General features: G+C 38.4%; 1 protein-coding gene across 2 annotated transcripts in view; it reads left to right on the top strand.

The window, feature by feature from the left end:
• The window catches only part of LOC134540998 (ATP-dependent RNA helicase DHX33), a 42,254-nt gene extending 18,373 nt beyond the window's left edge, over positions 1-23,881 (top strand). For both annotated transcript variants that reach the window (XM_063384110.1, XM_063384111.1), the window contains exons 6-13: positions 2,478-2,553; positions 7,704-7,897; positions 9,262-9,391; positions 9,929-10,060; positions 13,765-13,919; positions 15,435-15,606; positions 17,607-17,807; positions 22,203-23,881. In XM_063384110.1, coding sequence (XP_063240180.1) covers positions 2,478-2,553; positions 7,704-7,897; positions 9,262-9,391; positions 9,929-10,060; positions 13,765-13,919; positions 15,435-15,606; positions 17,607-17,807; positions 22,203-22,391 — 1,249 coding nt within the window. In that variant the 3' untranslated portion in view covers positions 22,392-23,881. The remainder of the gene's footprint in view (positions 1-2,477; positions 2,554-7,703; positions 7,898-9,261; positions 9,392-9,928; positions 10,061-13,764; positions 13,920-15,434; positions 15,607-17,606; positions 17,808-22,202) is intronic.
• The last annotated feature ends 2,270 nt before the right edge of the window (positions 23,882-26,151 follow it).

A 26,151-nucleotide genomic window follows, 5' to 3' on the forward strand; every position in this document is an offset into this window, starting at 1 on the left:
AAATGTTGAATTTTATTTTTTATTTTTCCGCACGCCGCGCACAGTTTGTCGCACGGCCTACGAGCGCGCCACACGCCGCCATACACACGTGCGGCACACAAGCTGCTGCCAGTCTCGTGGTGTCAGCCACAGTATCTGCTTCGTCTGAGTGTCCGTAACAAAGTAAGTGCAGTGTGTGCGGTTACACACGATTCTGTGGTCAAAGTCTTCTAAATAGAAAGGCCATAGTAATACTTCAAACCGAATATGAATCGCAAAGTACCGAGTTTGATTGACAAAATAAAAATTCTAGATTTACGTACTTACAGATAGCGTGTCTTTTGTAGAAGTATGCAGCAGATACGTGAAAAACGATTCTAGCATTCGTACAATATAAAATAAAGAATCGTCTATCGTGTAAAGTGGTTAGTTAAACATTGTTATCCATGCTTACAGTAAATTATAAATGGTCACATGTGGGATACAAAAATTGCGCCAAAATAATTTTAGCGCAATCAGTGGCGCCGTATTAAAAAGTCTGTTAAACGTTGTCTTTACTTATTCCATCAAACGCTGTGTCGAGTTGCTGAGTGTGTGTGGCTCTGATCGGCAAGTGTTATATTCCCCAGCCTCTGGTTAAAGGTCGGGAGGCCGCTACACATAAACATTTCCTGGGCTTGTTTACTACCTCACGGCAAAAGTGGTACAGTATGGTTCACGTAAGTATTGGACCACTGGGAATTCCTCGGCAAAGATTAAAAATACGCTAGCTGATTTACTTTACTATTTAATGTTAAAACATTATACAAAAGTAAAAAAGATGAACGTGTATAATACAACGAATAATATTACGTCTGTAGGTTCAAGTTGTAACAAAACATTTATATGTCTCCGCTTGCCAACACACGTGACCACTAGAAGTGTGCAGACGGAAATGAGTGAACTACTCAAGGTCACCAGACTTCCCCCCTTTCGGCTTAATCGCCCCTCTCATCATTGGCGCTTATATTCCACTCCTCCCGTCTACCCGGGTGTCTTGGTCGCATATTCTCGGCTCGCCTCTCCCCTCCCAGCGCTTGCCGACAACCAAGCCTATCCAACATCAATCCCCAGCCGAGTCACGCTGGATAATGTCGCTGGACGGTGGGCTTTATCAGGTCCCCTGTCCGATGCTTCATTTGTGGGTTAAAAAAAATGTTAAGAACTAGTGTTTTAGAAAATAACACTGGGCTGGATTTGACCATAATTTGAAAACCCTACAAGATAGAGGAATAATGTACGGAGATATCTTGTTTATAATTTCACTGCGGACATTTTCTACGCCTAGGCTTTTTTCTGCCCGATGCTTAGTTTGTGAGTTACAACGCAAAATTATCCTAATCGGCTGTCAACCATTTATTCCATTATTATTACAGTAGAAACTCGTTAATCCGTGACGCGCTAATTCTGGAATCGGATAATCCGGGACGATTTAAAAGTGCAGAGAAAAAAAAAGAGAAGTAAAAATTGTCAGCGCTTAAAATTAACGTCACGCGGGCCGGCGGCCGGCAAACACTGCAAGCCTTCGCATGGGCCGCCAAACTCTGCAACGCTGTTTGTACCGACCCTTTGTGTCGTCCCCCTTTCAGCTGTCACATTTGTCACTCTTTAAACTTGAGGGGGATGTCCTGACTTCTGCTTCCCGTCTCCCTTTGTTTGTTTCCACCCGCCAACGCACGGCAGGCGCCTGGCGAGTGACGTGTCTGGCTGGCATTCGGCTGGATTAAGGAGGGGAGGAGGGGTGGAGGGAAGGAGGGGGGGGGGGCTACCAAAAATTTATGTGTGCAAGTTCAGCACGATCATATCTTTCTCTCTTTGGCTGTTGTAAATGACCGTGAACTAATGGCTAGGCAGTGCCGTATTTTTTTAAGCCGAGACTAATTCGAAGACGGTCCTTACCGTGAACGGATTATCCGGGTTTATTAAATTTTTTTTTTACAGGATTTTAATTATCTGGGCATCGGCGGGTCCCAATTAACACGAATAATGGAGAGTTTACTATTTTTTATCCATCTGCTGCCAAGGCGCAGTAAGCCTCGGTAGATGTTACGTCACATGACCTTGGCCTACCCAGCTGCACGCCGGTTTCTGAGAAGCTTGACAAGATCTTCCGGGCTTTTAATCGCTAGTCCGTGAAATTCGGTAATCCGTGATTATCTCGGTCCCGACCATCACGAATTAACGAGGTTCTACTGTGTTATTATTATTATTATTCATTTCTGATTGGGGGACATGGTTTGACCCGCGATGTACCCGATTCCGCGATCTATCGGGGCGCGGTATACCGGGAGTTTACTGTACTAAAATATTTGTCTTGAAATTTGAAATTTGGAATTTTCACACAGGCCTACCCGTTGCAGACGGAACCTGGAACCTTTGTCAGGACATGCGTGAGTTGACTAGAAAAGTTTTAAAAATATTGTTTTTTAAGTTTTTAATTATACCTTTTTTTGTTCCAGTGCTGACATTTTAGTTTTCTTGACTGGCCAAGAAGAAATTGAAGCCATGGCTTACAACGCGCGCTTAATTGCAAAGGTAAGTGAGTTTATTATCCAGACATGTTCTATGTACTGTTTTTTTTTTACTTTAAAAGTTTCCACCATTATCTATTTTCTTGTATTTTCTGGCATGAGGAAGATTTTTTTAATTTTTGAAAAGGATTTTGGTTAAAATTTGGCAATATTTATTGGTATACTACTTCATAGAGAGGTTCTTGTGATAATTAATTTATGATTTTTATTAAAAGTATTTTAATTATTGAAATTTTGTTTTGAAAACAATCTAAAGGTAGGTATAGCCTACATTGTACTCAAGTTAAGTGATATATATAGCTGTTTCTCGAAGGTATGGAACACCAAATAAAAAACACTGTATCTTTTGGGAGAGCAAGATAGTAGGGGCAGCGGGCCGGTTCTGTTACACTGTCAACAATCCTAGCAGCCGATGCGGCTCGTTTGAATTTACCGCAAAAATTAACATGGCGGCTGGCTTGTTTAAATTTCCCGCTTAACACTATAAAAAAATAAACATGGCGGCCGACTATCAGCCGATGCGGCTAGTTTAAATTTACCGCCTAGCACTATAAAAATAAACATGGCGGCCGGCTTGTTTAAATTTCCCGCTTACCACTATAAAAAAATAAACATGGCGGCCGACTAGCAGCCGATGCGGCTCTTTTAAATTTCTTTAAAACATTTTATAAGCATATATACAACATCTGAAATTATTTTCTCCAACATGGTCTCGTGGTCCTGTGGTTAGCGTCACGGACTAACGATCCAGAAATGAAGGTTCGTATCCCCGCCGCCCGCCGCCGCCATCACATTTTTATACTTGTAAAAATAATTCCGGCGCGTGGACACTAGCGCTACCTACCTTCCTCATTTAGAAACATCCACACACCCCTTCACGTGACGTCAACAACCACCTGTGGATTCCCTCCACGCGGCTCCCGGCAACACCCACCCGACCAAGTGGTGCCACGCCTACCCGGCCACGTGCTCAGACAACCACTTGTTTGATTGTTGACAGTGTAACAGAACCGGCCCGCTGCCCCTACTGCCAGTAGTTTCCCTCATACCTATCCTGTTACCATTCCCCAATATATTGTACTTTAAACCAGGGGGGGGTTTTAGGGGTTCAAACCCCCCCCTTAGCACCAAATATTTAATTAATTTCTTATTCATCACTCAAATAAATTTCGTGGTAAAGTTAATAAAATTTTTACCATTACTATATTTAAATTTAAGTACCGAAAACGGCTAAAATGGCACTATTTTACACCTTAAAATCCAAATTTTCCCGGGGGAGGACCCCCGGACCCCCCGCTTTAATACGGGGGGGGGGGGGGGCGGCGGCATGCTTCTTAACACCCCCCATACACAAATCCTGGCTACGCCACTGCTTTAAACATATAACTAAAATTTCAAACTTCGCGCTTCGCCGCGGGCATCGGCGCTTCTTTCCCTCCCTCCTTCCCCCTCCTAGAGTTGTGTATTGTTTCTCCTCGCCTCCCCTCGGGGTGGGCGCATGCGCGCTGTGGCGCGCCGATTCCATACAAGCAGCCGTCAGGGTTTTATTTGCTCTTCTTCTTTTTAGCAGTCATGTGCATGTAGTCGTCAAGTAGAGTTTTCTTTATCAACGATGTGTGAGAGTGACCTCGGGGGAAAGATATGTAAGTGTCTTTTCTTGTGAGTGAGGCGGTGGCCCTTGCCATAATGTAATCCGCGAACTTTAACTTTTTGCTATCTAGTATAAATTCTCTTTAGGCTGCCGTCTCGACAAAATTATGTTTGGATTTAATTCTCTGTCGTTTGCCTTTTCATGCATTCACTAATTTCTATTAATTGGTTACTCAGAACTGTTCTCCCTGGAGAATTCGATAATAATACGTATTGATAATGATGTTATTTATTAGTATGTAAACTTTATCGCGTGTAATAGTTTTTTTGGTTCATGCATTTTTGCTATACGTTTAAGGTATTTACTATCCTGTATCTGTGGCGTAAGCCTTGTAGGTAATTTAGTTGGTTAACACAACGGCCCTTTTGATGGTCTGTACAGGGATTGTACTCCAGTTACGCGGGTGTTACTTGCATTGAAGAATGTTCATGGCCTTGATATTTGTAATGCTCGTCTACATTAGGCATAATTATTCATGTGTATCCCTTTAAGATTTGTCAAATATCATTGTTTGAGGCAATCGTATTTCACTGGATTGGTTTTTTGTATTTACCTAAATTTATATGTCTTAATGTTCACGGACAGCATAATTTCACAAAAACTCATGATGTCATTTCACCACTGAGTATTTTGTTTGTATTTTGTAGGAAATGTTCTATTGTGTATTGTGTACCTTAATTAGGCTCTGGGCTTAATGAATTTAATATTCTCTTATTGAAAACTACATTCGTAGTCCCTGTTGAATGCATTGTTTTCTAATACACAAACACCTTAGTCTTTGCCGAATAATTGAATTTGGCCACTCCTTGTTTAGATGGCAATTGCAGAAAGATAACCTTTCAAAAGGATTAAATGAAATTTTTGTAAAACCCCAGACTAAAAGGAAGTTTGTAATGAAAGATAAAAATAAAAAGCATTTTAAAAGGGTTGTTTTGTCATGAAGTCTGTCATATGAACAACTAATGACTTTTCTTAGTGCTTTGTTCCTTTATGTACTTATTTGTTTATCGTAGAGATAGACACAACTATAATGTCAAATATAGGTACTACATGTATTCACTGACCTTATAATATAATAACAAACCCAAGAACATTCATCAGGGCTGTCATTGCCATCTCTGTTCCCAATTTAAATTAAAAAATAGCAGTATAGAAAAGCTATTGTGTGTCTTGTAGAGATGCAGCAATTTATTTCAGTTAAAGACTACAATTACTTACGTACCCAGTGCAATTTCAATTACCCTCTTTTATCGCGTAATCGTCGCACTCGCTTAATCGTCGCACCTATATTTTAGGCAGTCAAAATTGTGATAAAAAAAATTTATCACGTAAACGTCGCATGTTGTTTTTGGTCCTTTTATTATATCCCGAGCGCTTTGTGTAGGCATCTTTTCCTTATAAAACAATGTATTTTAAAGAAGAAACCTAATAATTATTCGGACATTGCCACTTACTTATTTAATTAATGGAAATACGAAGTTGTTTGACGTGTAAATTTTCTTTTGAAGACTTTTTCAACGTTATTTCCTTTATCCGACCGCCTGCGTCGCCGCTGTGTATCGCTTATAAACATGTAGCCAGCCCTAGTTGGCATCATTCATGTTTGGTTATGTTGCTTCCCATATAGATCGCGCACATTTAGTCTAATATCGATATCTCACCGATGCATGCAACACACGCTCTCTGTCAGGTGCAGAGTTAACTACATTTGATGGCCCACACTCTTTTGTGGCAAGATGTACTAGGACATTTACGCGTTAGTTCATGTCACATATTCAAGTGACTTGCGTTCGCATCACAGATTTTGTTTTTCTATTTAAAGTTGAAGGAAGGTTTTTGTTTAATGAATTATTAATATAAATTGTTTGGCGTGCTATTGTATACTCCACCTTTTTTTAAATAAACGTACTTTCCATGAACAGGTTTTTTGCTTTTATGAATAACTTTACCTAACAAAAAAATTTTTTACGCACAAGTCACAAACATATAAAAATGCAAAATTTTAGTTCATTTTGGGGCAGGGAATGGCAGCCCCAACGGATTTTCTTAGGTTTGTAATTGTATTAATAGGGAGGTGAATATGTGTAGTACCTGTATTTGATATTATCGCTGTGTCTATATCTACGAAAAACAAATAGGTACATAAACGTAGGAAGCACTAAGAAAAGTCATAATTAGATGTTTATACAACACACTTCACAACAAATCAACCCTTTTTAAAATGCTTTTTTATTTTTATCTTTCGTTACTTACTTCCATTTAGTTGTGAATTTTACAAAATTTTTATTTAATTCTTTTTTGGTTACAATGTTTAGATCCATCATGGTATTTTTTTCAAAACTTTTAATTTTGCTTTTTATTTTAAACTTTTTAGAGAATTCCTACTTTACTGTCTAAATATCTGTCTATTTGTCTGTCATTCTGTATGTTTGGTGTCTTACAAAATATACCCCTACATTTTACCCCTGCACTGCTCCATTTTATGTTTATTTTTTAATTGTACCCCGTGCGGTCAATACCATACCATTTTGTTGAGAGTAATGTTTTTAATAGCGATATATTTTAAGATATCGCAAACTGCAACTGTTTTATATTTTCATGTAAGAATAAATAATTCTAGGAACAACATAATAACAATTAATAATAAGCTATACTGAGTCACAATTTTTTTTTGATATGCTGGTACAACTGTTGCCGATTCACCAATTCCGAACTGATACAGAAGAAAACACATTTTGTTAAAAGATTACCCAAAATAACTCAATCCAAAAAAATCATGCAATGCAAATGCACATGTATTTTAATTTATAAAAGGAATATAACCTCTCTTATTTTAACTCATATGTTTAGCTTTTTTTTCCTTTGTTTGTTCACCACCCTTAGTTTCTTATTTAAACATGAATTACTAGCTACGTGCCTCCACATAGTTTCCGATGACGATGATCTCCTCTATCATCAGACTGTCAGCAGTTCATGTACAGAAGCAAGAAGAAAAATGTTTATTACAGCACCCTCTGGTGAGTTAACACCACTACATACACCTGTCTAAGAACCATTGCCGATGAATCACAAACCTTTTACAGAAAACCGTATCTAAATCGGTCGAACCGTTTAGTAGATAAATGGGAACATTAGTTTTTTGCACACACAAACAACCTCTCACCCTAAATTCATACACCTTGTCCGTTCCGTCGTGGCTAAAAATTACAATATGAATTGATTCTGCAAACTTAGTTTGTGAAAAAACCATTAAAAGGGAAGAATGTTTCAATTTTTTCTTTTTCTTTTTTTTTTCTTTTTTTTTTTTTCCCTTCACACTTAAATTCGCATTCAAAGGGTATATTTTAGGTACTCTCTTGTATTCGAATTCGAGATTCGGGTGAGAGGAAATCGGGATTTGACCCATGACTGGTTTGAATAACACTGGTTCTCTTGTATGCTAACTGTTAACGCTGATGGCTCTGCGTGAACACGCATTAAGTCGTGCGCGTGTGTGTCGTAAGGACCTGGAGGGCCAGTGCGTCCCGCTGAAGGTCTACCCCCTCTACGCCTCGCTGCCGTCGCAGATGCAGCTCGACGTGTTCCGGCCCACACCCCAGGGCGCCAGGAAGGTCGTGCTGAGCACCAACATCGCGGAGACCTCGGTCACCATCAGCGGGATCAAGTACGTCATCGACTGCGGGAAGGTGAAGAACAGGTGATGCTCTTTTTCGTGTTTTTATTTTATTTTGCATTAATCAGGGTGCTTTATGGCGAATTGCGATAAAACGGAAATAACACTGAAAATAATATCAGTACACCACATGACACCAAAATGCAAGTTTATACACCACAATAGCACCACAATGCAAGTTATATAATGGAATTAGGCAGCATTTAACCAATACCTAATTCAGATCATTAAAAAACTAATCGTTAAAAAAGTTTGAAGTTCAAGGAATGTCATTATTTCCGGACAAAAATGGTACCAAAATGAATAGATCAGAAAAATTAATTAAATTTGTTTTATTGTGTTTTACTCCGAGTTATAATATGTTCAAACGAATGTGACATTTTCCATATTATGGTAGTTACAGCGATTTTTCTGTTTTTCAAAAAACGTTTTCCCATTTCTACCCCCCCTTTGGTTGGGTATTTACCATTAAGGAACTTGACAGAGATTTTCCACTACTAAATTTTATGTATCAGTTGGAAAGTGATTTATATATATTTATATATATATATGTAAAAAGTTGTTTTATGTACAATAATATATTCTATTCTATTATTCATTTGTGTTTTTTTTAATTATAAATGCAATAGAAACAGTAATATCTAAATCAAGTGATAAATTGATATTTCTTGCGTATAAATTTTGACGTTGATAACGTCTTATAAATCGATGTACGCCGGCTGCATGCACGAAAAATTGTCATGTTCTGCCTGAGCCGACCGTGCAAGAACCGGCCAACCGCCGTGCGAGAAAATCTTCTATGATATAAAACAGGTTAAGGTGGGCCTTTTAACTAATTGTTTGTGATTATGTAAATGTGCAAAAACTGTACATAATATTTGAAAATTAGAAAGTATGAAGTTTTTCATCAGTGTTTTCTTGTGATGTTATCACATGAAAGTATCGTCCGTAAACCGACTTTACAGACAACCCCCTTTTTTTTGTTTTGCCTCAATACTGGGGTGGTATAGAAAAAAAAATTAATATTAGGAAAAATTCAAAGGAACAGCTGAAAAATAGCAAAATATTTGGTGATTTTATATGGGGATTGCCACTTCGGACTACTTTCAATCAATGGCGTTCATGGCGGACATATAGTTTGACAGCTGCGCCATGCAAACCCGTTATTCATTCAGTGCAGTTGTGTGAAATATATTACATTTAAAATCGTTTTTCGTAAATAAAAAGGTAGTGGATTTTGAGAATAGATGTTAAAGCGAATTTAATTTAATTTTGCGAACATTCATTTTGATAAGCCATTCTATCCATTACCAAATATTTTGCCATTTTTCGGCTGTTCCTTTGAATTTTTCCTAATGTTGAGGGCTGGCGTGCGGCCGTGCGCGCAGGACCCACCACCCGGGCACGGGGCTGGACGTGCTGAAGGTGGAGAGCATCTCGCAGGAGCAGGCCTGGCAGAGGACGGGCCGCGCTGGCCGCGAGTCCGAGGGCTTCTGCTACCGCAACTACACCCGGCAGGTGGGCGCCATCACCTTGTGCAATTGAGCAGCCTGTGACCAAGAGTTGATTTAAATCACACCAAAAAAAAAAATATATATATATATATATATATATATATATATATATATACACACACACACACACACACTTGTGTGTGTGTGTTTGAAATTCAAAAATGTATTGTTTCCGGATGAAATCAGAACCAAAGTGCATAGTTCAGAAAAAAATTAATTTAATTAGGTCAATCCTGCATCTCTTATTGAATCAATTTTAAACTACAAATGCTTGCCGATTTAGTTTTATTGTTCTGAATGAATCTGTTATCTTAGAAATGTGGCTTATAAACATGATGTTGTTTTGGTGGAATAGTTTCACGAACCTAAATTTATGAATATGAAATTAGTAACACAGAAATATTTTGTTTTAAAAATTAAATTGGACTGAAAGTTTAACCTGGAAGTGTTTGCGTCCTCTGACGCGTGTGCCGGGAAGCCTGGGGCAGCGCGTGCGGACTCGGGTGCAGCGCAGCGAGCCGTGCGGGCGCGGTGTTCACAGGAGTTTGAGCGGTTCTCCAAGAACACGGTGCCGGAGATCCAGCGCTGCAACGTGGCGAGCGTGGTGCTGCAGCTCCTGGCCCTGGGCGTCGACGCCGCGACGTTCGACTTCATGGACAAGCCGCCGCCCGAGGTGAGGGAGACGACCACACGGTCGGGGGTTGAAGTGTCCGTCGAATCCTAGGGCGCCACCACGTGTATGACGGGCAAGTGGATCCGGCTGCTCTGTTCTCAGGGCCGTGACGTAGCCCGTGTGTGGCGAGGCCCGTTTCCCCCCCTGTATCACTGAAATGCTCCGAAAAAGATGACAGGTGCGTGAAGCTCCTTCCTGTAGCAGCAATCTCGACTCATTGACCGTTCGTCCTCGCTCGGCAACTCTCGGGAGCGGAGCACTGACGTCACTCCGGTGGGTGCGGGCCGACACACGCACGTACGCGCACACGCACTCTTCGCCGGGGTTGTAGAGGGTGGAGGTGGAAGGAGGGGGCTTTCAGCGTGTAAGGGGGGAGGTGGTGGCACATCAGGCTCAGAAGGACGCAGCCCGGGACGATGTCAACATAACAGTTGTGAACATAACTGACGCCAAAGTTTGAAAAGTTATATTAATGAATTTGAATTTTTTTTTCATCCTGATTACGAGTGTAATCAGGCAGCATTAATACTTAAAGTGAAATATTTCAATTAAATTTAAATATACAGAAAGTCAGACCTCTTATGACCTCAGAGGTTCTAAGTACAGTCAACTCCCGATTATCCGACGGCAGATTATCCGATTTGCGGCTTAACCGGCGTTTTTTTTTTTAAGAAAAAAATTATTTTAAACAGATAGTAACTTTTCGGTCGCGCAGACTGCTGTGGCGCGCGGTGTAGCAACGCTGTTGGATGACTGAGATAAAAAAAGGTCTGCACCTGTTTTGTTTACGCGCTCAGATTCCAACCCCTCTCCCGTGAGTCATCTGGCTGGCACAGCGCTGTCTTGTCAGCTGTACAGTCGCAGTCAATATTGAGTTTCATCAGTCGTGCGTGCAAGATGTCTACTTCCAAACGTAAACGAGTTATAGAACCTCGTTAATCCGTGATGCGCTAATTCGGGAATCGGATAATCCGGAACGATTTAAAAGTGCCGAAAAATAGAGAGAAGTAAAAATTGTCAGCGCTTAAAATTAACGTCACACGGGCCGGCGGCCGGCAAACACTTGAAGCCATCACGTGGGCCACCAAACTCTGCAACGCTGTTTGTACCTACCCTTTGTGTCGCCCCCCTTTCAGCTGTTACATTTGTCACTCTTTAAACTTGAGGGGGATGTCCTGACTTCTGCTTCCCGTCTCCCGTTTGTTTGAATGTTGTTTCACGTGCTGCTGAGTTTCTTTCCGCCCGCCAACGGGCTGGCATTCGGCTGGATGACGAAGAGTGGGGAGGGGGGGGCCTACCCAAAATTTATGTGTGCAAGGTCAGCACAATCTTATATTTCTCTCTTTGGCTGTTGTAAATGACCGTGAACTAATGGCTAGGCAGTGCCATATTTTTTTAAGCCGAGACACTAATTCGAAGACGGACCTTCCCTTGAACGGATTATCCAGGTTTATTATTTTTTTTTTTTTTACAGGATTTCAATTATCCGGGCATCTGCGGGTTCCAATTAACACGAATAATGGGAAGTTTATTATTTTTTATCCATCTGCTGCCAAGGCGCAGTAAGCCTCGGGAGATGTTACGTCACATGACCTTGGCCTACCCAGCTGCACGCCGGTGTCTGAGAAGCTTGACAAGACCTTCCGGGCTTTTAATCGCTAGTCCGTGAAATTCGGTAATCCGTGATTATCTCTGTCCCGACCATCACGTATTAACGAGGTTCTACTGTACTAATACTGTACGTATGTATACTGGCACATAATAGTACATAAGTTACTAGTATTATTCACTGTAACACATTACCGTACTTCCGATTGCCTTCCGTCGTGACCGTGGTTGTTTACACTATAAGGGGAAGTGGGGACTGGCCGTTTTTTTTACATTGCGTGGTAAAAAAATGGTTAAAGTGTATTATCCAGCGTTTTGGGTTATCTGCGGCCTCGACCACCTTCATTACCGCGGATAATAGAGAGTTGACTGTATAAAGGAAATTGGGTTCTCTGACTGAACTAACTAGCCGGATGTAATGAACCCAAATGAAATTTACAATTTACTTACTGAACTTCCATTTGGGTAAAATTTTCCAGAGACTAAAAATCCATGATTTCGTGGGAGCGAAGGTAACCCCAGTGTTTTTGGCTGTAGCACTGTCGCAGTACACACACAGCACTGCTACGCTCGGAACACTCTAGCGATGCAATAAATAACGCTAGCCTCTTTAAAATAATATCACTTTAAAGCTTAAGAAATATGCAAAAATTTTTGTTAAAGTGATCATTACATTGGACCCTTTATTTTTATTTGAATTGGGCTTTTGTGTCATTGACTGAGATAAAAAACTTATTTCATTACTAATCGATTTATATCTTAATTTAATATTAACATTCGGACTGTTTTTCAACTTGAATGTGTTTAATGGTGTTTCTAGATTATTTTTGTATGTTTATGTAGTCTATACATAAAAAATTGTTCAAATGGGAAGTATTATGATGTTATCTTAGACTTAACTTCACGTTTTCGGTGGTACGCACAAATTCTACAGTGGTAAACTTTTAGTATGTTTTTTAAGTATAGTAGATACTACCACTGCAAAAATTCATCTTTAGACAAATTTTTTAGAGGTTGATAACTTTGTTTCCTGGGCTATATGGGGCGACCCTTTTGTGGGTAAATGTGGTATTGTTTTATGTAAATATTTTAAGTGCGTTACAAATTTTTTGAAGCAATTGAACAATGTAATTGTGCTTTTAACATGTGTTTAAATTTTTAATGAAAAAATGAGCTTATTTATATCATCATAAAATCATGGCTCTAAATATTGCTAATTTTACATATTGTGCAGTACTTAAAGTCTTAAAACATCATGCAATTCAATAAAAAATTCATGTGCTATAAGTAGGGACAAGATTATGTAGTGAATTGTGATAAACCTGAAATAACACTGCTAAGCAAGTCAATAGAACATTATCTCCAAAATGCAAGATAACACACGATTTAGCATTAAAATGTGACTAAAAATAAAATTCTATCAGTAATTTAACATAATATTTACTGAAATTACAAATTTTTTTTTCTAATGTAAATTTATTAAATGCAATTTATTTAACATGAATTTTGTACCAAAAAGTATAAACTAAATGTAAAGGAAAAAAATAATATTACATTGTTTGATATTGCATATTTTATTAGATTTTTACATTTAAGACATTGGCACATTTTTAAAACACATAATTTTGCCGAATATTTGTCCAGATATATTTTTTTTATCAATTATTTATATTTTTTTTACACCACAACACTGTTATTGGTTGTTTAAAAAAAGGTTTTATTGAGTCAGAACTTAAATACCAAAAAATAATGTAGTAAATCCTTCTTAATAAGTTTTCAAGGTACTTAAAAATATAAAAGACGTATTAACAGGAATATTTTTTTTACTTAAACTTGAAAATTATATGTTCGTATTTATGGGTCTACTTCTAAATTTTTGGAACATAATTTGCAGGTAATTTTCTTAAGAGGGATTATCTTAAGATTGATTTAGGGTGCATACCTACTTGAAAAAAAAACTGTTGATCAAACATGTTTATGTTTGCTAGCAGGAGCAAGTGCGCAGGTTGAGGATCGGGGTTGGGCCGTGCGGGCGGAATGTAGGGGAGACGGCAGCGGGCCGCTCACCGAGGAGTGCGGGCGCGGTTGCGTTGCAGGCCGTGCAGGGCGCCGTGAAGCTGCTGCGGCTGCTCGGGGCCGTGGAGGGCACGGACGCGCCGCGCCTGACGGAGGTCGGCCGCACGATGGCCCAGTTCCCGCTCGACCCCCGCTTCAGCAAGGCCATCATCGCCGCGCGCGACCTCAACTGTGTGTGAGCGATGCCCTCCCACGTTCGAGTGTCCGAGTGCCTGGTCTCGCCCGTGCACGGACAGCGCAGGAGCTGCTTATTTGACGACGGGAGTTTCAAGAATCTCATGTCGTCACTGGAGTCAAGATTTTATATGGTTTTCCCCCCCTTTTCCCCTTTTAAGTCTGTACGAGCTCATTTACTGATCCAGACCGCTCTATCAAAAATTATACTAGAGGTAATTGAAATTACTTCTGATGAGAGCAAAACTGTCTGTAAGGTTTTAAAATTTTTTTTCCCTAGAAGACAGTTATTTCTACAATGGATTTACTTAACCAAAAACCAAAAATCTAACCAATTTTGCTTGCGAAAATTAGGGACAATATGGAGCAACTGCAGGAAAATGGACAGACAGTGAGAGTGGCGCCTTTGAACCCGGTACTTTAACATGGTTACATTGATGAGAGATTTTGCTGTTATTGCTTTTGCGCACTAGACCTCTGATTTTACGTATGCTCCCACGGATTGCTTTCGTAAAATCGCTACCTTCTTAAAATTGGGGGTGGCTGTTCTGAACCCCCACCCAAAGAAAAATATTGTTGTTTTTATTTTTGAACCAAAAACATTTAGCATTATTTATGTGTATGTGATCATAATAAATAAAATACCATTAAATATAAAATACTATTAATGCAACAAAAAAATAAACCTCTGGCTGCAGTTTTTTTTCTCTTTCAATTGGTTTTTCTTCAAAAATGTCAATAATACAAAGTATTTTATAGTACCTGGAAATTACGTATTAAGCTAAGCAGTTTGTTTTGTACAATATATAGTTTTTTGTAATAGAAAGTTGCTTAGGCTGCGCTGAAATGATGGTTAATACCTACCTTCATACAAACATCACAGAATTATGAAATTCAAATGTGAAAATTTGACAAAAATAATACTGATTAGATCTCCTTAGTTCATTGTAGCTTTAGAAAGTAGGTATGTAATTATTCCATTTTGATTTGATGGTATGTCTCCTGTGGGTGATTTCCCAAACTTTGGTGCATTGTGCTATCATAATCCTGTTTAGAGTAACATGCCATACAAACTTATTTTATTGGCGTACATTTGGTATTGGCGTACATTTTTTTGGGTATTTTTATTTATTTCTTTATTTTTTTAATTTTTTAGTTTTTCTTCAACAGAAAAAATGCTTAGCAATGGCGTATGTCGAAAAGCTTACATCAAGTCATGCACTCCCATTGCACGAATCTTTCACAGATAATATTTGGTATTGTATAAAATCAGTTAATGTTTTATAGAGCCCATTCTACTTTTTTTTTTATAGAAGTTTTAGACTAGTTAGTAACTGGTAATAATATTTGTAACTTTGCTTGAAGTTTCTTTAGAATTATTTATGTATAAAATCTGTGACTGGAGTATCCTTGCAGTAGTGTGGTCGGTGCGTGAGGCGGGTAACGCTGGTCCCGTGAGGTGCGCGTGAACCAGGTGTTGACCGGGGTGTTGACTCGGGGTGTCGCGGCGTCGCAGGGAGGAGGTCCTGAGCATCGTGGCCGTGCTCTCCGGGGAGTCGATCTTCGTAACTCCGCCCAGCAAGCGCGAGCGGGCGGCCGCCGCGCACCACAAGTTCCTGTCGGCGGCGGGCGACCACATCACCATGCTCAACGTGTTCCGCAACTACGCCAGCGTGCCGCAGAAGAAGGTGCGTGGCCGGGACCTCTAGTCGGGGGGCTGTGGGCATGTCGATTCTCCAGTGCTTCGATTCCACCAATTGTACCTTTGAGTCTCAAGCTGTAAGCTGGAATTTTGTTACCGTGTAAGGACTGCGTAATATTTTTAGGTTGGGTAGGTCGTATGAAATGTCGATAATTTGGATACAAAATATAAATCACATAAAAATTGATTCTTTGCCACCATTGCGTATTTTCCGGCCAGTAAGCTGACAATGATTACGCAACTCTCGTAGCACAAATATACTAAAAATGCGGTAAATTATTTTAATGTTAGACCACAACTGCAATCACCTATACCGTATTTACTAACGTAAAGGCCCTGTTTTGTAAACATTTTTGAGAAAAAAATTTAAAAACGGGTTTTTTTCTGGGTTTATCTGAGGGCAGGGCAGCTTGGCATGCATCAAACAGCAAGCCTTGTATTGTGAGCGGCGGGAGGTGATTTGTAAGCGACAGTGATACAGAGACTGGTATTATAGTTTGTCCATTCTCAGTAGGACCGTCGTGAGGCATGCCAGACGAACACTGTTAGTCCTATCTCAAACGACATAAAGATAAAGAAAGCTGGACTCGCGCGCTGCCGCTGTGTTGATGTGGAGTGTTGTCGGAGAAGAAGAGGAGAAGTGAAGGAGGAAGGGAAGTGGGTCAAGGATTCTAACTCTCCTTTGTCTGGTTGGCTGGCTAGCTGGCAGGAGGGAGGTTAAGCCACGCCTCTGCCTCTCTCCCCTCCTGTCACAGCGCTGCCTCCCCCGCCACCTCATTCGAACAAAGACGCACGACTTGAAAAGAAAAATCTATTTTTTCCTCCAAATTCGCGTATAGGCCCCCTCCCCTTTTTTGGAGTCGAAAATTTGGGGAAAAAAGGGGGGCCTTTACGCGAGTAAATACAGTATATGTTTTGTAAGAAGGTATATATACTTTAATACGATTATTCATTGAATTGTTAAATAATCCACCATAGTATTAGTATTATTAATTTGGTGTTTTATGGTGTATTGAATGCTTTACAGTGTTATTTTGGTTTTATCACAATTCACTAGTCCCTTGTTCCTAGTCAATTGTCCCTAATTACTCATGAATATAAAATGTTTTGAAGTTCAATTCTTTGGGTACGATGAGAATAAAATTTCAAGGTCGAATTTTAATGCAATGTTGTGAAAAGGGCAGAGAATGGGTACTTGGCCAAAGTACCAATAAGCAGACATATAAACAGACCACTATGCTATATACTTTGTTGGTTTCATTTTTTTGTTTTCCCCCTTTGTGCATTGATTCTTCCCCTGCCCAAAAAGAATATAACCGAGAGATGTAGATGAACGAAAGAATAAGACAGAGTGTTTGTGGATGTGCTGGTTTCATCCTATAACAGTCCTGTACAGTTCAGCTGTGAGTGCCTTGAATTTTATATTTGCTACCAGCCCGCTCGCGTTCCTACTTGTTCAACCAGCAGCGTAGCGAGCGCTGTTGAGACAGTCCCTGCATTTCCCGCACATATTGCGCTACCTGTTATGAATTTAATATTTCGTTCAGACTTTTTGCATGTTCCAAATGGCAGAATTGTTTGAAGGAACAGTAACATGCCCCTTTTTTTTCTTAACGGTGTGTTTCAACAGTGAGTAATATTTATTGATGATTAATCATTATTGATTGATCAATATTTATTGATATCCTGAGCATTTATTTTGAAGGGAGTAATAATTTTGTTAATTCATATTTATAATTTATTTTAATCACATTTCTAATAAATACAAAAAAAGAGTAGGATTCTTAAATACTTGAAAAGGAAATGGGGGAAAAAAAACACTGTGTGTGTGTGTGTGTTAGTTAGAACATTGTCTTTATCTCTCTGCTGTTTGCTGTACTTACGAGTCGAGGTTTGAATTACCAAATAAGTTTCACTTCTATCACGCGCTCTTATTTTGTTTCAATACCCTCAGACTTGAGTGATAGTTGTGTGGCGTGTGCGCAGCTGTGGTGCCAGGAGAACCTCCTGCACACACGCAACCTGCACTACGCCAGCAAGGTGCGCGAGCAGCTGGCGGACCTGTGCGCGCGGTGCGGCGTCGCGCTCACGTCGTGCGGGCAGGACACGGAGGCCGTGCGTCGCTGCCTGCTGGCCGGGCTCTTCACCAGCGTCGCGGAGCTGCACCGCGACAGGCACTACATCACCGTGAGTCCCTACATCCACCTCCGCACGTTCTCCTACAGTGAAACCTCACTTTGGATACTAAACCACCATGATTTTAGTAATCATTGTGGGGAGAACTGGGTTCGTATAGGGATAGCCCAATTGAGTTTTTGTTACACAGTTTTATTGATTACTAATATTTACAGTAATAATAAATAATCTTACTCATAAATGCCTAATCATCAATTTCTCGCAGTTAGAAATGTTTTTTTTTCCCCCCAAGTCACACGGTATCTCAAGTCCTTACACACCGCACACCTCGCTGGGCCGCACTCCTCACGCAACTGTTGCCGCAGCACTTCTCGTGGACCTCCGTCGCAGGGCTCTGTGCCAAACTCCGTAGCCGAACTCTCGTCGCACTTCGTGGCCGCCGTTGCACTTCCCTTCGCTCTGGATCTGCTCGGAACGCCACTCGTAACTTTGCTCGGAACTCTCGCGGAGGCCGGCGTCGCGGCTTGAGTACCTAGGGGAGTCCTTCTCGAAGGGACGAGAGGGGCTGATGACGAGCCGCGTCATCCCGGGCTGACCCGATGCCCGAACAGTCGAGAAGGGCATTGTTAGCTCACGCGACGGCCCGCGGAATCCCCGAGGCCCTCGGCGATAGGTAACGGCGCCGAGGCAGGACGATGTACCGCGAGCAGAGGGGGAGGGAGGAATGCGTGCCATGTCTTATGTCAGTGGCGGCCACGTGATATGTGCAGGGCGAGCAGCCAGCCAGCTCCGAACCTGGCATCGTTGTCTGGTCTCTCGCATTTGTAACAATATACGTATTTTCACATTTCCTAAAAATTACATACAAATTACAGTACTAAGTAAGTTTTTTTAGTATAAAAGTATGATAATTATGGAATTCGAAATGTTTTTGTTCCAAGAGTAAAGAATGGACGACTTGAAACGGGGCGGAGCCTAGTAGTTCAAGATACGGCCGGTTGAAGCGCCACCGCTGACTGTGTGGCACAGAATGTAAACAAACAGTCACCGCTAATGGAATGGGCTATGTTGAAAGAGTTGCAGTGGACAAAATCATTATTAATTTTGAATTTGTTCAAATTTGTTTTTCAGGAATTAGCATTATCGAGGATCTGGGAAGCAAGAGGCTTCATGGTTGCTACAGGACTAGAAAACCGGGAAATGTCAGGGAAATTAAAATGGTCAGGGAATTCCGGGAAATGTCAGGGAAAATTCTACGAATTCTGGCAATTTTAAAGTTGCTTATAATTCAAACAAAGCTTTGTTTTGATGCGCTCGTACCGCTACCGAACGACTCCGCTAAAAGGCTGCTGCTTAAGGCACACGGCAACAGCAACTTTTTTTTACTTGGTCTACGATTGTCCGTTGCAATAGGCTGTTACAACCACCCACCATAACTTCTGGCCAATCCAGGCACTCGTTTGTTCACTAGCGACCCGGCCTTCATTTGTTCGTGTTTTGATCCTTTTTAATTTGCCCTTGAGACTTTGTGTTTTGTTCCGTTCCATGCAGAGAACTTCAGAACGGGCATGGCGTCGGTTATCTTTTGAAGGCTATTTTCATGTGGAATAAGATGAGTACAAAGCTTATTATGTGAATTTAAAGGCATTGTTTCAGGTGAAGTTAGTTTTTGATGCGATCATAAGAAAATAAAGTACATTTTGATAAAGAAGCAATACCAATTCTAATTTTGAAAACTACCAAGCTGATACGAAAACACGTGGCTTTTGTGTGCGGTTATGTTTTTGCATTTTTTCTAACTATTTTTTTAATTACTTTTTTTTTTCAACCGTTATAATCCGTGAGTTCTGTTGCGTGACACTTACATTGTGTATAAAAAAATATGCATAACTGAACATGTTTTTACCCAGAATCGTTAGTTAACATTGTAAGAATGTAAGAGTATTGCATGTTGTAATGCTGCTATTGTAATTCTCTAAGTAGGCCCGTTATATTGCTAGGTGTGAATTTGTAATAGTTTTTGTATTTGTGTAGTAATATTTTTTTAAGAATTCATAAACAATAATTATTTAACCTAACCTGAAAATATTAATATGTACTTTTTTTTTTTTAGCTTAGAGATGTCGAAGAAAACTACTTTTAAGGAGAATTGGCTCAAGGAGTCACAGTTTCAGCATATCAAACCCTCTGCTAAAAACATAAATTCTGCGTACTGCACTTTGTGCTACAAAAGTATTCGACTCAGCAATATGGGCCGAAGAGCTCTCACCAGCCATGTCGAAGGAAAAAACACATTCGCAATTCTGCCGTCAAAGTAACACAATAAAAAAACCTTATTTTACCTCATGTTGAAATTTTTATATTACAGTTAATCATATGCACGTTAATATTTATGGTATGTACTTCATAAGAAAGTCAGGGAATTTTTCTCTTAAATTTCTGGAAAACAGGGAAAGGTCAGGGAATTCTAAGATTCTATTTCTGTAGCAACCATGGGCTTAAACATAGAGTAAAGTTTTAATGTTTCTACGTATTGTGACGATGTGTGGATGGCGACTTGTGGTAAGACTGTTGTTGATATCCATGGAAAAGAAAATGAAAAGGCCGAATTTATTTATTTTTGTGGAGAGGAAAAAGCTAATGATAAGTTTTGATTTCCTTTTAATGTGGAAATGTTGCAGTGTTTGTGTTGATTATATGGAAACTGTTCGCTGTTGACTAAAAAAAATAGGTTACTGCAAAATTTATTGCCAGTAAATAACTCAGAAAACCTGTATGCCTTCTACGACAAAATTATCATTATAAACTTGTATACACTGTATTTAATTCTAAAGCACATATTATTGAAGCCAAAATCGACCTACAATGGTTTTAAGAACTGTCATCCATATAGGTATATAAATGTAATTTCCTCCTTACCTTCTATAGTGTTAACTTTGGGAATCTGAAAAATATTGCTGGGTCTAATTCTTTTTAAATACTGAGTAGCACGTGTTACTCCTTGTTCATTGTGAATTTGCAGGCACTTTAATAATTTGATAAGGTAATTCAGTAGTTCACTTAAAAAAAAATACAAAAAAAAAAGTTGTGTGGGGGGAGGGGGGGGGGTATATCTCAGTACACCAATCCCTCACTTAGCACGACTAATGTGTTCCTATAAATGTTAGCGTTATCTGAAATCGCATATTCTTAAGCAAAGGTCTTCATAAATAGCACTTAATGTGTTCCAAAATATGTAGGGAAATTTTCTTTACGTAATTCAGCAATATTATAAACACAATTTTTGCTAATTTCATCTTGAATCTGAAACCATTATTTTGGTTATTTTATTTACTTTTGAGATGCAATGTCTGTTTCATCATAGATATATACAGCAAGTGAGCTGCTACATCGATTGTGGCTATCAATTTATAGGCCATTGAAACTATGACAATTACTTCTTTTAATATCCATCTAAATGGAGTGTCCGTGTATTGTGGTATTGTAGTCCATGGTTGTTGATGTATATTTTTTTCCCTACTTGAAGTGCATGTGACAAAAAGAATACAAATATTAATTTTTTTTCAAATTTGAAATGATAAATTTGCAGTGTTTTAAATTGTTTATGGAATTTTTTCGATTACTGTTTAGCGAGATAGTAGCAAAAAAACTTTAATACTTACCGTATTCAATGTTTAAAACATCACTTATTGAATGTTTAAAATGTCGCTATTGTTCATGTTTTTGATTATTAAGTCCCATAATCATTAAAAAAGGGTATTTATATTGGACCAATGAACATTGGTATATGACAAACTCATGAGGTATACTATGTGAAGTATTCGTAAGCAACTTATATTCGTTATTTCGAAGTGTTGGTATTCGAGGTCGAATTGAATACAAATAGTTTATTATTCGTATTTGTATCTGAAATGTGTATTATTCGCACATGCCTACTAAATACTTTTAATTTTAGTTTTGAACTTAATAGTGACGTAGGTTCAGTTTTGAGAGGGTAGATTTGAGGTACTCGGTGTGTATTTTTTTAGATTCAAGGAAATTCGGCATATAAAACATCACTTGTTAAAATAAAATGAAATTGAACCAATCTTTTTTCCTTAATCAAGAAGGAACCGACCCGAAGTGGCGCAGATAGCTGTCAATGCCACGAAAGGGGCCGCTGGTGTTTTTTTTTTTTTGAGCTGGAACAACACTGCCGTGTCCTCGGTCAATGGCCTTCAGGATAGATTCCACGATCCTCTGCTTACTTGGTAAAACGGCGTCTGTTCGTTGGGTGCTGAATTTCGAGGCTTCTCAAGTGGGTAACCTGTGATCGGATACTTCTCCGATCGATTGTCTGTAATCGGCCAGAATTCCAACACATCAACAGCGAATCAACAGTAGAAGGCAGACGCAACGGTATAATCAATTGGGTTGGCGAGGCGGCTGGGGTCGTGCTGCCGGCAGGTGGACTCGAGGCAGGTGGTGGCCGTGCACCCGGCGTCCGCGCTGGCCCTCGCGCGGCCGCCGTGCGTGCTGTTCACGGAGCTGGTGCAGACGGGCCGCTGCTACATGCGCCACCTGTCCGAGGTGGAGCCCGCCTGGCTGGAGGACGTCGCTCCGGAGTACGCCCGCCTGCACCGCCTGGCCCGGTGACGTTGCTCCTACACCTCGCTGTCTCCTCCTCGTTGGGCGGCGGGGGGAACACGTTTGTTTGAGCCCGCGTCTTTAGTCCACGAACCAGCCGGATTAGGGATTCTTCTGTACAATCGAACGTCAATATAGTTTTAATGGTAATACCTAGAGGCAAGATTATGTGGTGAATAGCGATAAAACCGAAATAAGTAAATATACAGTAGAGTCCCGCTAATCCGAAAATCCGCCTAATCCGAACAGGGCTAGGATAAAAAATTTTTTTATATCATTTAAGAACTAAGAAAAGTAAAGAAAAAAAAGTTTTTTCAAGTAATTTTGTACGTTTATTAATATTTACATAAGAAACTTATAGTTTATCTATCTATCTATCTATCTGATTAATTAAAAATATTATATGACACTAAAATGTAGGCTAAATAATTAAGGTGTATTTTTCGTCTGTCCTTCCTTACATATTTGATATATCAGACACTAAATACGCCTCAAAAAGACAATATATGGCATTATATGACAAAATTCCCCCTAATCCGAATTTTCGCTAATCCAAACAGGGTTCGGTCCCAATTAGTTCAAATTAGCGGGATTCTACTGTACAGCCAAACAACGAAATGCGAAGCTAAACACAAAATACAACAAAATTCAGCTCAAGTACCTCGTTTTGTCTGATAAAATATCAAATTGATTGCACAATTATTTAGTCAAGGCTATTATTAAAAACCTAAATATTACGTTGGTAATAAGTAAAAAGTTTTATTTACTTCGTAAGTATTTTTTTTAAATGTGGTTTTTGAGTTTTTAAATTGAATTTTTTAATTCATATTAAAGAGTTTTGGAATAATAAGACAGCTACAAAAAGTAAAATTTTTAATTTGAAAAAATTTAGAACTTTTTTGTTAACTAAGAAACACTACAGAAGAATATATTGAATTTTTTTTTCTTCTGTTTAACTTACTATTATCAAAGTATGTAGTATTGTTTTATTTTAAAATTTTAAGTGTCTTAACACAAAAGTTTGCAGCAATTGTTTAACATTATGCTTCTGGATGACATGTACTTATTACGTATGTTTAGCGACAAGATTATATGTTGTATTGCGATAAAACCAAAATAACACTTAAAAGTCAAAACACCATATAACACCAAAATGCAAGTTATATCATGTAACTATGTAGCATTTAACTAAAACTTATTTCAAATCATGAGAAAAAAATTAATCTTTCAATGTTAGAAATTCAAGGAATGTCAATTCCGAACAAAAAATTGTACCAAGTTAAGGGTACAGAAAAATTAATTAAATTTTATTTATTGTGCATGTCTTATTGAATCACTTTTAAACTCCAAATTCTCCTTTATTTATTTTTATTGTGCTGAATATATCTGTTCCATATAATTCTATTACAAATTATTTAATTGTAAAAATGCAGCATATAAATTTTACCACTATTTCAGTGGAGTATTATTACAAAACAACTTTTATAAAAAAATAAAAACACCGAAATCTTCGATTTTAAAAATGAAATTGGACTAAAAATAAACCCATAAAAATCTTGTCTCTACATTTGTTTAATCTTTAATGACGATAAAGATGAAATTAACTATTTTTTGATGATGAAATGTAACCATTTAGCTAATAGAAAATACTGCACTGAATTGAAAATTGACAGTAACAATAAACTCAGAGTGAACTCAAAATGCCAGCAGTGTAGTAAACCAGGTGACCAACGGCAACAGCTGGAATCCGCCTCAAAAAATCTGAATCCAGCGCCTGATTGGCCTGGATTTCAAAATCTGGCGAACCATGGAGTGCCGGAGTAAAGACCTTTCATTGTCGTAAGTTTAATTAGGGAGAAAATATTACTTCAAACACAACTAGGCCTGTTTGAATATTCAGAATTTCAAACATCTAATCAAGTTGAGCTATTGTTCGTAATTAATTTGATTTCCTATACTTAGAGACAAGATTATATGCTGAATTGTGATAAAACAGAAATAACACCGAAGCAAGTTATATCATGGAATTAAGTAGAATTTAACCAAAACTTAGTTCAAATCATAATAAAAGTAATTTTTTAAAGTTTGTAATTCAAGGAATGTCATTATTTTTAGACAAAAAAAAAGTACCAAAGTGCAAGGAAAAAAGTTAATTTAATATCTTATTGAATCACTTTTAAACCACAAATGCTTGCTAATTTATTTTTATTGTTCTGAATGTATTGGTTTTAGAAAAAATTTATTACAAATTATTTTGTTTGTAAACAATGCCGCGTACAAATTACATCGTTATTTTGGTTCAATAATTATGAAATATAAGCTTTTATAAAAATTAAAACAATAACATCAAAAGCCTCTGTTTTAAAAATGAAATTGAACTAAATATATGTAGTTTCATAATATTAATGGGCAGAATATAATTAGTAGTATATATACACACACACACACACACACATATATATTCAATATGTGCACAGCGAACAGCAAAATTTCTTAAGTTTAAATGGCAGAACAATCTGCAATATCGATATTGTTTGATAAATTGAAAACAAGCTGACATAAGTAGGTAGTAATTGGCAAACATGGCAAAAAGATGTCCTAATATTCAAAATTATACTTTTTGATCCCCCCCCCCTGTATATTTAACCATTATGTAAAATATCTATTGTCATTGCATTACCAGGTACACATACTTTTTGAATTATGACACTTAAATATTATAAAAAAAAATCCCCTCCCCCCCTGCTTTTTGAATTCAATATTTGTATTATTATTTGTTTCTGACTTAAAATCTGGTATTCAAACAGGCCAATGCAACACATCATGTATGTTGACCCATTTTTATTTCATTATATGGATTGCATTAATTTATTTGTTTGCATTTTGGAATTTTTTTTTTTACAAATAAAGCTGCTATATAAAAGAAAACTGAGGCAATAAGAATTCATATTTGGATATATGTATGTATATTGTTTGCTGAAGAATTATATATATATATATATATTTTTTTTATAAATACTTATCACTGCTGTTAGTGCTGAATAAAACCACAAATTGTGTTTTATTTCACATTTTGTTACTAGCATTAAGATGTAACAGTATCAGTTGTGGTTAAAATTTTTAACATCAGTAGCATTTATTTTTTGCTGATGTAGATTTTTTCACGGATAGAACTTCATAAAGGTCAAATCAAGAAACATTGGAAATTTGCACCATTTTTTTTTATTCTTCACAGTTGTCAGCTCTTGTGCTCTGCGATAGTTTGGGTGAAATAAAATAAATTGTTTTGACACAAGGGTATGCTCACACAATTTTTTTTATTTACATAACTATTTGTATGATTTTGAATAATAATCCAAAACATGAAACTTTATTCGCAAATTAGTTTGCAATTTTTTGTATTTACTGTGATTTGTGCTCTATGCTCTGTGATAAACGACTTGCCGGTTATTTTTCTTTTGTAACTCCGCATATTTTGTACCAATAAAACTTAAAACCAGAATTGTTGCGTTGTTGTTTAGGAATGGACCAACTCCTGTTTTTTTGCTCCATCACACGTCCTGATGCCGTATGTGTTTCATGAATACTGTACATCATTTGTAATGACTTATAAGTAGGGACACAAAAAACACTAAGTATAACTGACCGAAAGTATGTTAAAACAAACACAAATTTTATAATGTAGTGGGTTTGTAGTGTGGGTGCGTATGTAGTGTGTGTGGAGTATAGTGTGGGTGGTGTGTGTAGTGTGGGTGTGGTGTGGGTGTAG

This window comes from Bacillus rossius, chromosome 17 (genome assembly GCF_032445375.1).
Source record: "Bacillus rossius redtenbacheri isolate Brsri chromosome 17, Brsri_v3, whole genome shotgun sequence".
Classification (NCBI taxonomy): Eukaryota; Metazoa; Arthropoda; class Insecta; order Phasmatodea; family Bacillidae; genus Bacillus; species Bacillus rossius.